Raw genomic sequence first — 16,256 nt, 5'->3', positions numbered from 1 at the left:
GGCTATCAAATGTTCCACTGCCTCCATCTGATGGCTGGGTCAATGTTTTTACACATTTTTTTTTAAATGGTAAGCATGGTGTGGTTTTTTTTTTTTGTCACTGCAGTAGCAATTTTTAAAGTTGACCACATTCCAGTGAGGCAGTGACTAGAATCCCAGGTTACTTGAAGACACAATGTGTATTCTATAACAACACGTAGGTTTGATAGCAGCAGTCAGCTGAAGGACGCAAAACCTCATGCATCATTTCTGCAACTATAGTGTCACACATCGCATTCCAAAGAGCCGCCCAGAGTAGAGCGCGTAATGACATGCACCATAACTTACACAGACGAGATACATAGTAAATTTGTACCAGAGTTCACTTTCACGCATACTGAAATATATAACCGGCCTTTCAAATGTGTGTAGCTACATTCAAAGTGTCACGTCAGCCAGCAGGGATCTCGATTGTGAGGTGGTGGTCTTCCGTCTCGTAGAGGTGGCTCACTCAACTAAGCATACATGTCTGATATTGCCTTTGGATGCCTGCTTCGCTTCAAAGAGTAAGTGGTATAAAAATGATCGAACTACCCACTCCCACCGTACGCTGATATCACAGATCACTTAGTTATTTTATGCCACCCCCCTCACAATGGCTCTGCGCTTCATGCATGCTGACATATGCCTGCCTCCCACAAAAGAGGGCCAAGACAATAAATAACACACAAAAATGAAAAGCTGCAAAATTTGCGAAGCTGGATATGCGGTAAAACTCTACTTGCTTTCGCTTTATTGCCAAGGGGTATATATATGTGTGTATCAGCAAGTGTGCCGGGCACAGCCAATGGTTGGGGGCTCGATCAGTTGAGGACACACAGCTTGATGTGCGTAGCCAGCCGCACCGCTTTCTTCCACAGATGCCACCACAATCGTCACGCCAGGCCAGTGGCTCTGTTCTGCAACACTTCCCCGTTCCTGGGCTCAATGGCTTCTTTCGCACTCCTCGCATCCCGGTCCTCTTCATCTGCAGAGTCACCGGGCTGCGGGGAAACGTAAAATTTCTTGTTTGCCATAACAAGCCTAAAGGGGCCCTGAAACATGTTTTGAACATAGCAGAAAGAAGCAACGCAGTCATCAGGATACATGGCCAACGGCAACTCTGCCATGTATAATTATTTTGCGGGCACTGGAAAGCACTGCAAAGGTTGTGACCTCTTTCCTTTGCTTATTTTGTATGCACACTTATGCGTCACAAAACAAGAAATCTGGCTATTGGACTCCATTTTCACGCTCTTATGGCAAAAGGAAGGGCAGTCTCCGTGGCAGGATGCATGGATTGGTTAAATAGCATTGCACGCAGCAGGTTTATGCGCTGTCGCATTGTCTAGGTTTACCCTTTTCTTTTTTAACTGTCTCGTCACACTCTTTACCAAAAGACGTGGGCACAGCTTGTCAAAATCCGTCCCTTGATTGTCTTATGCCATCCCAAAAAAGTCTTCTTCCCGTCACTGTTAAAAGAGGAGTCCAAACATCTTATTGAACAATGTGAAGTGACAATTCTGTGATCACAAATTCTCCATTGCTTGTTCAGCGGTTGTGACAACGGGCACGCATGCCCGATAATGGTCACCACTGCTGCCACTAGACGACATGCTGGATGATGCACGTGATCAGCGTAGTCGGTGATGTTCCGTACTGAGAAGAAAAATTCCCATTTCTGGGTTCAGAAAGTCCCTATTTTGTAGCATTTTTCCATGCAAGTTTATCAAGCATTTCCTGGAAATTTCCCCGTGTTCTCGTTTTGTAGCTGCTAGATCTCTACGTGGATTCCTCTGTGGTTTTGGGTGCTGGCTAGCGCCACCTAGGCCTACTTTGTCCACTTGTGTCTCTGGACGCAGATGCCGTTCAGAGAATGAGGGTATCAGCGTGAATTAAATTTCACTAAATCTGCCGTTTAGCAGCATTTGACTACGCATTGCGCGTTTTGTACCAAGCAGCATGCTTACTTTGCATGCTAAAGCTTCAAGTTAAAATTGTACATATGAAAAGCAACGAGAGACAGTTGGGTAACTGAGGTAATTTTAGCTCAGCACCGAAACAGCGAACGCCATCTCTTGTTGCCAGCACGCGGACTAAGGCGCACCCGAAATACTTTTTTGTCTATCGTGCAGAAATACATGCGAACAGCTTTCAGCCCTTCAGCCGCCACCTCTTCACTGTTTATTAGATCTTTCTAATGGGGTACTCTTGATTTATGAACTGGATTGGAAGCGGTCTGAGATGCTTGTGGCTTACGCAAGCACGACTGCGCATACCTGAACATAAATCCTATGAAGTGTAAGGAAACTTTTTTAAAGAAAACAAAGTAATAAATGAGATGCGAGGTCTGGCTTACTGACATCATTTTTCCTTTTTACTCCAAGATTTCTACTAAAATTCCCTGCATCTACCAAAGATTCCCTTTTTTTCCCTTTTGGGCAAAATTACTGCTGAAAATTCCCCGAAAAATGGAAAATTCCCCGCACAGAACATCACAGAGCGCAGTTGCAAATTTTTGTTCCTCCGTTTCTGGACATTATACTGTTTAAGATAAAGGGACGCTCCCAGCACATGGAGAAATTGAAGCAAGATTGTTCACTTCCCACACAACAATGGTTAAGAAAAACTCATTTGTGGGCACTAAAACTAATGCCCCTGCCACATGGCAAATCTAATGTCATTCAAAGCAAATGACATTAGCTGTTAATGGTGAAACAAATGTCATTTGACAGCAACCCTGATTTGATAGCTGCCCTGATAGCAGTGACGATTAGCTAGCTCGCAACATTGAAAAATTATAGTTCAAGTGCGTCCAGAATGTTTTCGTACATAATTGTTTTTTAAAACAAAACAATAAAACAATTATTTTCTTGAATTAAAAAAAAAATCACCTTTTTGTGCTACATAAGTAGACATCACAAGCCGAGGCAAGTCCGCTAGAAATCCGTATCAGGGCAGCAGTGAATTTTTTTCTTTTTTTTTTTGGGGGGGGGGGAATTACTTGTCTTTCCTCATTTCAAAAACAGTACAAAGGGGAAAATATAAGTTTACTGACAATTTTTTGAAGCAGCATTCTTTGGTTTATTACTTAACTTTTTTATCTAGTGATGCGCCGCTGCTGTCGGGGCTATTCACTTGGCCACTGCACGAGCTCCCCAACCTCATTTAGTTGCTAAATGCCATTCGCCTTGAATGTCATTCGGTATTCTCATGTAGTGCCGAACTAAGCACATTTAGAGCAAATGTCATTTGCTCTAAATGTCATTAGATCTGCTGTGTGACAGGGGTATAAGCTGAACAATAGGGCTGGTGTTGCGCAAACAGCCTAATTCTACACGAACTGCGCTTGGCATCGTCGACTTCTTTTGTATCGTGCATCATTGCACCTTGCCGCATTTTTGTAGCATGAATAAAGTATAAAGTATGCCTCTGTGATTGATGCCGAGCTCTTTATTGTCATAAGAGGTGTGCACCGGCCTGGAATGCTGCGCTGTAACTCAATTATTATTTAAGTCTAGACATGCCACCTTTGACACAGCTTTTTTAGACCCCCTTTGCAACCGCGCCGCTAAAACAAGTGGACGGCGCTGTGCAGCAGCTTTCCAGTAAAAAAAATTCTGCCAAGGAGTACAGATACAAGGATGGGGCAGTAAGTGTCAAGACATGCAGTACGAGCATTCTACACCCAAAACGATGAATTCAGATCAAAGACAATGGACATTTAAGTTCTACTCTAATCTTGAAGCCTGTGCAGCCATGCTAGCCTGAAATACTGAACCAGAAAAAATTGGCGAAATGGCGCAGTCATGGCTCAAATTGCGCCTACACTAAGCACAGCAGATCCCCTTATTAAAAGACAGCGGCCTGAAATTCATCTTGTCCAGTACCGTTGCGCCACCGACATGGTACACTCAAAGCTCACCAAAGCCACGCCTTACAGGAAGACACCTTGCACATTTGGCAATGCGATGATACAAACTACAAGCCCGTTTCGCACTTCTATTGGCACAAACTCCCCGCCTCAAAATAAAACTCTCTAAAGAAAGTTGGGAGTAGTGCGAAAACTCTCTAACGTCAAAACTGCATCAAAACCTTCGCTAAAAGTGCGTCCAATCGATCGTCAACCCTTCAGGGACCGGAAGAGCAAACCCATGCGTTCATTTTTCACACACTAAGTAAACGCATCTACGTGTACAGTCTACGCCCGTTACAACGGACCCTCTGAATCCGGAAAAAAACGTCCGCTGTAGCCGAAGTATGCAGTATCCTTTGGGGGGGGGGGGGGGGGGGGGGAGGGAGAGCGGTATGAGCCTTAAAGTGGGTACTTTGACCGATATTGCATATGCATAGTACATACACTTTGTTCTTTGTACACGCCTGCAGCACCTCTGCATAGTGTTCCCGCAAGGGCAAAGAATCGTGTAAACATCGTTTCCAAAGCTTAGCACCGGCACTTGGAAAAGGCCTAGCACATGTGGTCAAGCGTGTACAGACGCATGATAAGCTGAGCAAATAAAGCAAGAATATAACTAGGCGCAATTATTAAGCAGCTATAAAACATCAGGCCTGGCCATCAGCATTAGCTAGGCTCTTTTAAATGCCCTCACGACGAACCAGGTTTTCCCGAAACCGTTTGCCAACAAATCGGATCGCTGCCTGACGTTCCCTCAAGGCAGCTTACATTTTTAGCGATTTTAGTCTGGTCATTGAAACAGCTATAATGAAATAATCTGATGACGGACAGCTGTAAAATCAAAAGTTAGACCAGTTGGACTGCGCACGGTTACCGGCAGATTGCACACAACGGATGGGGAACAACCCCCCTACTTGAGGCATTTCTTACCTTTTTCACCGGACGGAACGGGAACGATGCATGCGTGGGAATAATAAAACCCGAACTTCACTCAACCCGAGTTTATTACATAAAAAGACTGACGAGGGCAGACTCGCCTCCGAGTGCACCACTTCGAGTATTCGATAGCCCTCTTTTCAATCTCACCGGAGTCGCGTTATCGGCAGTGGCATTGTTCTTGACGGTAGAGCGGACCGTCTGCTTAGCCAGGCCTGTACTTCTAGCCATGTCGGCAGTTTTTCACCCATGTTCAACAGCGTTAATTACGCTTAATTTATCCGACAGTGAAATCAGCTACCCTGCCGCTCATGCCGCTGGTCGCACAAATAAAAGCCACTGGCACTGGCTTGGCTTGGCTGCGCCAACGACCTGGCTGCCAGCAATGTTGCCAGACATAACAGTTTTCTTGCCAAAATAAACAAAGAAAAAGCACATCGGGTGCCGGCCCCGCGGAAGTCCGCTATAACATTCATTCGAAACAATTTTCGCCTAATATTTAGTCTGTAGTAGCCGATAGTCTGCTCTAGCCGGGTCCGTTATGAGCGGAGTGGACTCCATTTAAAATGCATGGGGACCAGACAAACCAACAGAAATGGTCTGTTGTAACCGAAAGTCCGTTGTTGCCGGATCCGCTGTAACGAGCGTAGACAGTATACCGATACATGGTTTATGAGATAAGGGTATACCATTGTACTCCTTCTTCATGACCGATGCATGCATTGTCTCATCTAGAACTGTTCCTTTTTTGTGATTTTCAAGTAACCATTCCGACACAATGAATGCGTGGTTTCACATACACACCGTGTGTCCAGAAATCTTATCAGAGATTTTCGGCCAAACAGCCGGTCTATGGGGAAGTGCATTTTATTTTTTGACAGCACGCCACCGGTCCCGCTAAAGAAGCTTCCGCTTTAAAAAAGCCTAAGGTGACATTTAATGGCCAGTGCAGGCATAGCATGAAACAGTGACATGGCAGGCAGTGTAGCAGAGACGGCATTACGGGTCCACGTGTTCTTCAGTGTTCAGTTGAGCACAATATTACTGCCACATCCCCAAAAGCAGAACCAGAACTTCTGTGTGGTAGTAACGGTAAAGTGAGCTGAAAGATGACTGGTGCCACCATTTGTTGGAACCTTCCACTGCCTAAAAGATTCTTTAGAGAAATTGAATTTCGAGCTTGGCTGGAAGGCGATGTGGCAACAAACTTTACATTCGCTACGTTCACCAGCACTGCAGACACCCACCTCAGCAGTGCTGCCGTTTTCCTTTTTGCTGGTGCCATTGCTGGAGAGCTGCCACGCTGGAATGCTAGACGCTGGGGGCGTCACCTTGGGAGCATTCGGAAACTGGCTCCTGGAATCGAGGGGACAAGAAGTACTCCTTTTATCTTTGAGGCTGTGACCCATGCAGGCAACAAGAAACAAGCTCCGATAAACTTTTGTTCACGAGTTGCCCTGCATTTAGCAATGCCTCCGAGGCCGAACTGGACGCTGAAATGCAACTTGAACGATGCTGTAAAGTTTGGGCATTGCAAGCGGCCCAGAAATGTATTGTTTACACACAGCTTCCTACTGCAAGGCAGCACTCCACCAAGTTTCACATTCTGACCTTGCAAGCTCAAGCTAAGGATGCAAGCACAATGTCCACACTCTAGGGCCAACTGAGGGCACATGCAGCTGTTGACTCCTGACTACTACCAGTGGATGCAATACATTTAAACTGGGCATCATGCTTCTGCAGTGGCAAGTGCTTCCAATCAAGTTTGTTAGATGTTGTACATAGTGGGCAACTAAATACATCGGCACCAAAAAAGGCCCAACAGATTGCACATAAAAAAAAGGGTTGAGTAAGGTCAGGACACTCTGCTAAACGATGGCAGTGCTGCTCCAATCTTCCTGATGCCTCGTTAAGTGAGAAAAAAAAAAAAAATCATCCAACTTGACAATAACTTCATCTAGTGCTGGCCATACAGGTGCATTATTCTGTACCAAAAGCTGAGGCTACACTAATATGTTCCACTGACATGACCTTCACCCCTAAAAGCTAGGTCATCCCTTTGACCCACAGCTGTGGAAGGGCAAATGTGGGGGGGGGGGGGGACCTAAAGTGGATGAGAGGTTTATGATGTCAACACGACACAGCCAAAGTAATTTCCTTGTATTTGGGAACTGTCACTCAAACGCTTGTCTGATGCCGGTTTGACATTTTTCAAAGAAGCAGACAGAAGGAAACGTGCTGCGGGGAGAAGCCACACGTGTGTCCCTTGCGGCAGAGTAGACCTCTCGCCATTGAGGCCTATAAAAATGGCTCGGGTGACACGGACACCCACCAAGGAATATAGCTTTCACTGAACCCACAGCTATGTGCAGTATCATCTAAAAATCCATACACTAGCTGATAGGGACCGGGCAGCTGGACGGGTGGCGCCACCACTCCACGCTCCCCTCGTTAGTGGAATGACGCGGTACATTGGACTCACAGCCTTCGTTGTTTTTGCTTCGGTGCTTTGAATGTTCTGGTGGTGTTGTGAGCGGATATGTCCAGTGAAATGACATTTAGACAGACGTGTTGGGTTCTTGATGCACTAACGGCTACGTAAACTTGTTGGACGCTTCTAAGGTTGGGTATGGGCTACAGTGACATGAGCTCTTTTTGCAGCGATCTATGCTTGGCTCTGCCCTATCTGAGTACGACTAAAACTACTATTATTATTAATTTCTTTTTATATGCTCTAACGGCTACGTAAACTTATTGGATGTTTTTAAGGTTGGGAATGGGCTACATTGACATGAGCGCTTTTTCCCACGCTCTGCGCATATATGGCTCCGCACGATCTGAATAGGAATAAAACTAAATATTAGTATTCATTTCTACCACTTTAAATTATCTCCACTGGTTTTAATGACTACATTTTCCATGCCAGCCTTAACGCTGGGATAACTCGATACATGTGCTTTGAAGAGAAAAGCACTTATGCACGAGACTGATTACCGTGTGGCCGTGAAAACATCGCATCAGTTTACACTTTCTGTAAACGCCATCTTTGTGCCTTCGGATTTCATGAGTAACAGTGTTGGATCCTGAGAACCGAAGCAGAACTCCCACATTTGTAGTAATCATTTTATCAAGAGCCAAAGTTATGCAACCACCTAAAAGCCCAAGCTACGAACCATCCCCCCTCTCCTCCCACATTTTTCCACCTGCTTGGAATAAAGGCTGGCACTGATAGTTAAAAATGTGAAAAAGTGTTAACGTTAGCCTGTGTTTTTTAATGCTTAAGTATTCTTTGCCAGGATGTAAAAAATTTGTGTATTGCCTTGTGAAGGAACCAAAAACGCACAACTAGTTGCCTCAAAAAGAGGTGCACCAGCCCGAGTCCGCCAGAGCACAGGCGCATTTCCGACAGATTGATTGATTGATTGTGGGGTTTAACGCGCCGACGCAACGCAGGCGATGAGGCGCGCCGTAGCGGAGGGCTCCGGATTAATTTTGACCACCTGGGGATCTTTATCGTGCGCCGAAAGCATTTCCGACAGGCTGGAAGCAGTTAGGATATGGAGATGGAAGAGCAAAATTAAACAGAAAAATCATCCAGCCCACCGTCTAACATCTACGATGGTTGAACGTGAACCTTTCTTCGTGCGAAATAGAATGGGAAAGGTTCAACGTCAAAGACACTGAGATCAAAAGACCAAACTGCGTGCTGGTCAAACTCAAAGCTCGACTAGTCAAAGTTTAAATCCAGAATACAATCGAAGAAACCCACACGTTAAAGCTTTGCAATAAACCATCATCAACGTTAGATGGACGAGTGCATGATTTTTCAAGCGTAGGTGGCAGCTTGTAAACCTCGACCGCAGCATTCAGTTGTGAAACTGAGGGCAGGTTTTTAGCACCCTCCCCTCTCTCGTCCTTCAGCCACGAAGGAATTGTTTTTTGAAAAACCATTAACCAACTAGCCAGCAACAATTGCAAGTCTTATAAAGGAATGCTTCTCCACGTCAGACAATAACGTTGTACTATCGTAGGGTATTTATTCTGTAAACAATCCCCAATGGCTGTAGTAAACGTATTTCTGTGAAATTAAGCATGTTTCTACTGTAGGTAATGAAGGTAAGGAAGCGTCGTCCATCACAATTTCTGTTTTGTGCTAAAACCTGGACGGCACCCCCCAACTTTCTTTCACTTGTGCAAGACACCGTTTCTTCATAAACTGCCAAAGGCCATCACTGCACCATTCCTGGATCGGCTGCACACATTGTCTTTGTAGGAGCATTTAGCTGCAACATACTCCTCAATACACCAAAACTGCATGCAGGCATGAAACATTTGCGCGAAGGTACGGACTTGCACTTCCAGCTTGACCTCCAGCTTGGTGCATTGAGCGTCGTCTGCTATTTGGAATGACTGGGTATTGTCGTAAATTACACACATGGCATGCCTCGTAAAGGTCGCCTCTACTTTCAAGGTTTACCTATCTGAAAAAACTCCTTGTGGTTATCTTCGCTGTGCAAGCCACACCGCAGCAGAACGACAGAATGCCATTCAGAACTATGCTGTGCTGACTGCCACCGGCATTCCATTCACGAGCAGTTCGCTGAAGCGACGGTGGTGCCATACAACAGCCGCCCGGTCCCTATACTCCATCCGATCACTTGCCACACGAGTTTCAACACTTAACAAGTGAGAGCATGCAAGCACCCCAGCCTATGTTGCCCCTCCCACACAGCTGGTCATCCCTCAAGTGCCTCGCTCTGCCATGCTTCCAGTGGCAAATTACTCATCAGCCTGGAGCACAGCCAGCAGGCGACCTGCCCAGCCGCCACCGTCACCACCAGAGTGCCAAGAGCACCCACCTGCTAAGCAGCAGTGCCTTGACCGACAACACCTCGGATTTGAGCTCAGAGATGGCGCTGTCCTGTTTCACGGAGTCCGCCGCCTCCTGAGACAAGCGCGGAGGGAGGGCAGTTCTCTCAGTCACACTCGCTCCTGAAGGCACTCCATTCCTGCACTGACTTCACTCTGAACAACTCTGACGCCCACTAGGCAAAGGCAAGATAGGGGCTGAACAAAGCTTATGAATCTTACACTTGCGGCCTACGAACATATGATTGAATGCCAAGAATAGCTGCACTGCAAAAAACATTCTAAAGGCGAACTAAAGAATTGCATAACACGCTATTGCTTATAGAGCTTCAGTACTTTTGCAGCGTTGCAGCATATGCGTTACAAATTTTTCAGCGACACCAAGGTAGCCATTCGCAAAAGAAAAACAAACAAAATAACAATACCATTCAAAGAAAAAGGGGCTCAAATCACTGCCGGCGTCTCAAACCAGGCTGCCAAGGCCACACATCACAACACAAACTTTCCACACTCACTGTGACCATCAGCTTGACCACCCCCCTCCTTCCAATATGGGTCCAGTCATAAGGAACAGGGTGAGCTTGGCTTTCTAAACATATACGCACGGTTGACTTTGGGAGCCTCCTGTCTTCAGCGACCACCAATTCGAGAGATGCCACCGCCTCCCTCAGTTGCTGGATGGCTTCGGTCAGTGCCGTGATTTGCTCTTGGACTTGGGAGAGCCTGTCTGGCCGAGACTTTGGGCTGTCCCAGCCCCTCAAGTACGGTTCCACGTACCTCTGAAACAGCAACACATCGTTTTAGCAGTAGCGCTTCCTCAATCACAATTTTCAGAGTCCATCGACAACAGAAAAATCCATTGCACCCTGCTGGAGCAGGTGCAGTCACCTCGTGAATTCTTCTGGTTTGCACCAAAGCGATAATGCAACTGTTTTGGCGTATCACGATTTGATTTGATCAGAGATCAGTGAGATCAATTCATACAGGTGACGACAAAACTGTTCCGAGGTGCCAGTAGTGCCCAGAATCCACCCGCTCTAACCGTATAATTTAAGGCGCTGAATTTTGTCAGCACAGGGAGTTCCAATGCGTGGAAATCCTAAACATGCAGTGGTGTAACGAAATAAAACAACAATGTACGGTTGCAAGCAGCAGTCACTGAGAGCAAAAAGTGGAAACTGGAGTCTTATACCCTGAAGCTACACACCCGGGTTATGGAAAGTGCACTAGTTGAAAGCTATGTTTCAATTTAGACCACTTGAGGTTCTCTAATTTGTGGAAAAATCCTATACAAGTAGGTGCTGATACTTTTCGTCTCAATGGCTTGGAATCAAACTGATGCTCAGTAACAATGGGCGGCAATAAAAAAAAAGGCAAGCAATCTCAGAAAACTTCAAATTCTTCCGTTCTTGCCACTGAAAATATAATTTTTTTCTTGAATGGTTTTACATAAGTCCACCTTTGCTGACCTATGTAAAACCATTCAAGAAAAATTATTTGTGGTATCCACCCAGGGGTCACAGCTTGGCGTCCTAAAATGGCCCAAAAAATTAGTAACGTGGAGCTTTGGGATAAGCGAAATATCAAAAATTGGATTGCAGTGGCTGTACATTACGAAGGTTTATCCTACCTAGCAACTTCTCAAATTAATTTTTTTTGTAACTGCGATGCAACTAGAAAGTTTATTATCTTTCTATAGAAAGAGTGATGGCAATTATCAAGCATTCTTGCAAAACAGATATCTCAAGAGGTGTTCCTTTCGAGGTGGTTGACTTAAAATTTTAAGATTGTTGATCTTTTAGGAGCCCCCATTTTTATCACTGCTGCTACAGTTTGTGCATTTCACAGGCTAACCTAAATGCATATGCACCACACGGTCCAGAAATTTAAATTTAAAGAATGAAATTTCGATGCACTTATTTCCTGGCTCAAAAAAATGTGACTGTTACTCTATATGCAGTCCTTTAAAGTTACAAGCGAGTCAAATTTGAGTTGACAAAATTTCACTTTACTTTCATTCAGCTAAATACATTGTAATTAACAAGCGAATGTGAAACGATGTGGCAATAAAATTTGGAAACGAAGTGAATTCCTTAACGATTTTGCATGAAGAAGAAATCCCCACGTCACCACTAAAAATCAACAATAAAACTTGGTTGTTACCTTGTACACGTAGTAGGCGCCGTAACAAGCCACTCCAATTATGACCACTGATGACGAAAAGTGGCTCACTTGAGACCAGAATGAGTACTCTGAAATTTGACACAAGCAAGAAGGTGTATTCACATTCAGTACATATTATGGAAGGAAATCACAAGGCTTTACTTTCTCACATAAAGAAAGCAGCTAAAATATACTGTGGCCCACCCTTTTCATAGCTCCAGACTACAAGAAAAAAATGTCAGCATTCATTAAAGCCTCGAAAACTGCAGGATGGTAGAGTTCACTGCGTGTTAACTTGTTAACAGTTCTTGTCTGTAATGTTGCCACACATTAGAAACATTCAAGCATAAAATTTAGCATGCCAAACCTATACCCAGGTACGAAGGTGTTGCAGTGCAATGCGACATCACTAATTTAGGCCCTGTGGGGTTTTTAATGCGCATAGCATCCAGTATAAACAGCCATTTGTGTACTTCTGTACAACAGACACTTTTTGTAAATTTGTTTTAATTAAGGGTGTTATGCTGTGCCTAGCCAGGCATGCGCAGCTCTCGACTCTGCTTTCCCCTTCATCTGCACTCGACTAAAGATCAAAATGCACAGCCTCCATGCTACCTCGGAAGAGGCTTTCGGCGTTATGCAGTCCAAATGCTCAAAACGAGCTAAAGAACAGCAGCCGATCTTTGGCCAATTCAATTTGACCATTTCCCAGCAAGCCTATAACACACCTGGAGGAAATGCATATCCCCCAAAGTAAGGCTGCATGAAAGGAGAGGGGCAATTTTAGCCTCAGACATGATCAGGTTACTTAAGGGAGCAGAGGCACCTAGCATGCAGCACGGCATTTAGGCTCCACTGACTAATACCCCTGTCACACGGCAGATCTAATGACATTTACAGCAAATGTCATTCGCTCTAAATGACATTAATTCGGCGCTACACGAGAATACCGAATGCCATTCAATGCGAATGTCATTTACCGGCTAACTGAGGTCCCAACCCTCAGTTACACCTCAGTTGGCGGCCGAATGAGTAGCCTCGACAGCAGTAGCGCGTCCCTAGACAGGAAAATTCAGTAACAAACCAAAGAATACTGTTTCTAAAAACTGTCAGTAAACTTACATTTTCTTTTTTGTATTGTTGTTGTAATAAAGAAAGACAAGCAAGTACTAACAAAAAAGAAAATCTCGTACACAGTGCGCGCGCTAGCCTAATCCGGATTTTTTGCAGACTTGTCTCGGCTAGTAAGGTCTACCGATGTCACTTAAATCGGTGGTTTTCTTGTTATTTAGTATAAAAATTATCCTTTGTTACGTTTTTTAAAAAATATATGGCGTGTGAAAACATTCTAGATGTGCTTGAAATGTAATTTTTGCGGTTTTGAGAGCTCCCCAATCGTCACCGCTATCACAATCAAATGACATTTGTTCCGCCGTGTAGACCCGCACGGCCGAGCCGAATGTCATTTACAGCTAATGTCATTCAGTTTGAATGACATTAGATTTGCCGTGTGACAGGGGTATAAAGTAGTATCTTCTGCTGGCTGAAAATTGGTTCCCAGTTGCTGCAGCTGTTTTTACCATGAAAGCACATGTGTTGGCTAGGCATGTTACACAATCTTCTATCTTTTTCTTTTCCTGTGTAAGGTAGGCATACTGAATGGGAAAACACTGCCCAGACCAGAGTTCCAGTAAGAGAAATGTGCCCTGTTGAAGGTGTACTTTCTGCAGCCCAATTTCGAGCTATGTATTGGTGACCAGCACACACATTGGTGATCAGTGCTCTAATCAGGTTTTTTTCGAGCTTGTGATGCATGAAATGGTACCAGGCTCATTGGTTTTACATTAACTGCACTGATAGCACCCTAAGCAAAGTATCCAGATGGCTAAATTGCAGTTTCTAGTTTTTTCGCTGCTTCCAATACCTGGCAAAATTCCCTTCACCCCAGCAAACATTTTCACACTTCTATTTCTTGCCATTCCCCTCAAGACTTCATGTCTGATGTAAAGCCTATCCTAGAATTTTCTTTTATATGCACCCCCCCCCCCAAAGCAACCAGTCACCCATTCAATAGCCAGCGTTTTCCTTTTTTCTACCGCGAGTCTGTAGCTGGCCAAAGTGTCATTCGTATTAACCAAAAGAATTAAGTGAATGGCACGAATGGTATAGTACACTGTACAAACAACAAAGTGTAAAGGGACGCAGTGATGGATGCAATCACCTGGCTGCAGAAGTTGAGGCGGAGGAGGAGGAGGCAGTGGTGGCGCGGAAACCGGATGCGGGAGCAGCTGCAGGTTATTTGCACTAGAGCTTATGACCTTGGACCTTTCTATGGCCGTGTCGATCTCCTCAGCAGTCAAACCTGGCCAGCAAGGAATAGAGGAACGTTTGCATTACATCACATTTCATGCGTTCTTCCTGTTCCGTACGTGCCTGCCCTCGAAATGAACCTTAGCTTCATTCAATCATAACTAGCTAGCGGACATTTCTACAAGACAGTGAGTCTGTTTTCTCTCCGTGCTGAAAACGACGGACCCCACCAGAGATGGTTCCGTACCCCTAAAAACAGGATATACGTACGGTAATAATACGTACAAGAAAGGCTGAATTTGGTAGAGGAGCAACTTTTTACAGAACATCTTCCGTTCGAGCAAGTTTTATTTTTTATTTTTTTTTTTTTAAATAATGAAGGTCTTCTCCAGACCCATAGAGGTAGTGTGCATTCATCACAGGTATCTAATAAGATGCAACAAGGTCAATAAAATACAATATTTTTTGGAACGATATGTGGAACACTTTTTCAATTGCAAGTGCAGGGGGGATTAAAAGAAATACGAACAACGGAGCACACAGCCTTCTAAGCATGCCGCACCGTCTGGCTGCGCTGTCAGTAAACTGCGCTCATGCGCAGTTCTGTCGGAGCGTTTGAGAGCAGAGCCTACTCTTAGGGGAAATGCTTGCTAAAGAAGCGACGCTGGTCATTTATTTTCAGGCGTCTTTTTACGCTCTGTCTCCACTGAGCATCCTGTTATCATTGAGATTCTGGAGCCAAGCGCGCAGCAGGCTGATTGGAGCTAGCATGATGCCCTTCAACGATCATCCTGCTCAGTGGCGACGCAGCGTGAAAAGGCACCTCGAAAGAAACGACCGGCGTCGCTTCTTGATCAATTATTTCCCACACATGTAGGCCACACTCTCAAACGCTCTCGAAGAAGTGCGCATGCGCACAGTTTGCTGACTCTGCAGCCAGATGGTACAGCATGAGTCGGAGGCTGTGCGCTCCGTTGTTTGCATTTCTTTTGATCCCCCTGTACATCAGTACATTGGTACACTACGCGTACACGAGAAAAGATATCTACTAAAAACCGAATGCAGCACATAGAGAGAAAAGAACCGGTTTTAACGGGATCAAAAGGCTTTCCACTTTTGGCTGCAAGGTCAGTCGATTGGTAGCCCGTGTCCAACTTCGCTTGAGTGAAGCGGGCACAAGTTACATACGAAACAACGCAACGATCGCGGAGGCGCTTCCCGCACCAGGTAAACGTTACATGCCCGCAGGCTGGCGAATATCTTGCCTACCTTTCTTCAACAGGAAGGCTCGTTTTTGCGAAAGCGGACTGCCTTGAACGCGCGGGTTTTCGAGGAAGTTAACAGCGGTCGCTATCTGCAAACGGGAAAAAAAAAATGCAGACGATCATAACAATGCAGGCTAGTGCACCACGGCGTAGGACGTCAAACGGCGAGCAACTTACAAGATCTTCTCTCGGCATGTCAGCAGTTGGTGCTTTGAGTGGGCTTTCTTCGGCAGCCGAACATGACTGAGAATTTTCCTGTAAATAGGGCAGAAATTGTACGCTGCATGACCGCACAAGGCACATTAAAGCGAGTTCACACGACTGTTAGACTATGTGGGCAAAGTTGTAAAGTGTACGAAAGCACAACACAAAATGCCTCTCACGGTCGCATTTGGGCTTCCTACAACTTCCTCCGCAGGTGCGTCGGGAGACGGGGCTGTATCTGCCATTTCTCCTCGATGCTCGACGGAGCTCGTTCCGCTGCTTGGAGCCGAAAATTCACGCCGTAAAGATGCTGTTTAATATGCGGTGCTTTTCATTTCTCCAATCGCATGAAAACAACTAACGGGAACACATTTCAGCGACTAATGGATTATCACGAAAACTGTGCGGACCCTTTAGCGCTCGGCCAGTTTGGCTGGGCTGAAACAAACAAAAGCTCACAACAAAAAAGTGAAACTTTGCGGGTTCTGCAGTTTCCGCCTCCCTATGTTTCCGCATTTCCGTATTTTAAACTTGTCTATTCTGTCTCTTACCTAAGCAACTCACAAATAATAAAT

The 16,256-nt window shown here is 45.2% G+C and overlaps 1 protein-coding gene across 2 annotated transcripts; it reads right to left on the bottom strand.

The window, feature by feature from the left end:
- Window positions 1-713: 713 nt before the first annotated feature.
- Pex14 (peroxisomal biogenesis factor 14) lies at window positions 714-16,134 on the bottom strand. 2 transcript variants are annotated; one of them, XM_077676905.1, is made up of 9 exons: window positions 15,861-16,134; window positions 15,655-15,732; window positions 15,482-15,566; window positions 14,124-14,264; window positions 11,903-11,991; window positions 10,345-10,518; window positions 9,730-9,812; window positions 6,118-6,226; window positions 714-1,022 (listed from the first exon to the last, which is right to left on the bottom strand). In XM_077676905.1, the coding sequence occupies exons 1-9, from the start codon at window positions 15,924-15,926 to the stop codon at window positions 915-917; spliced, it is 933 nt and encodes a 310-aa protein (XP_077533031.1). In that variant the 5' UTR covers window positions 15,927-16,134; the 3' UTR covers window positions 714-914. The 2 variants fall into 2 exon arrangements, with proteins under 2 accessions (XP_077533031.1, XP_077533030.1); XM_077676904.1 differs by having other exon boundaries at window positions 9,730-9,815; window positions 15,861-16,133.
- Window positions 16,135-16,256: the final 122 nt, after the last annotated feature.

The sequence above is a fragment of the Haemaphysalis longicornis genome, unplaced genomic scaffold (assembly GCF_048455015.1).
Source record: "Haemaphysalis longicornis isolate Haplotype H1 unplaced genomic scaffold, Haemaphysalis longicornis Haplotype H1 scaffold_7, whole genome shotgun sequence".
In the NCBI taxonomy this organism is placed as follows: domain Eukaryota; kingdom Metazoa; phylum Arthropoda; class Arachnida; order Ixodida; family Ixodidae; genus Haemaphysalis; species Haemaphysalis longicornis.
This window is presented reverse-complemented; position numbering and strand designations above follow the sequence as displayed.

Excerpts from the sequence above, each read along its gene's own strand:
- Pex14 (XM_077676904.1), bottom strand. The coding sequence starts at position 15,926 with ATGGCAGATACAGCCCCGTCTCCCGACGCACCTGCGGAGGAAGTTGTA. Across the intron at positions 15,733-15,860 it reads TAGGAAGCCCAAATGCGACC|GAAAATTCTCAGTCATGTTC; the intron begins GTGAGAGGCATT and ends CCCTATTTACAG. Across the intron at positions 11,992-14,123 it reads GCCTCAACTTCTGCAGCCAG|AGTACTCATTCTGGTCTCAA; the intron begins GTGATTGCATCC and ends GTCAAATTTCAG.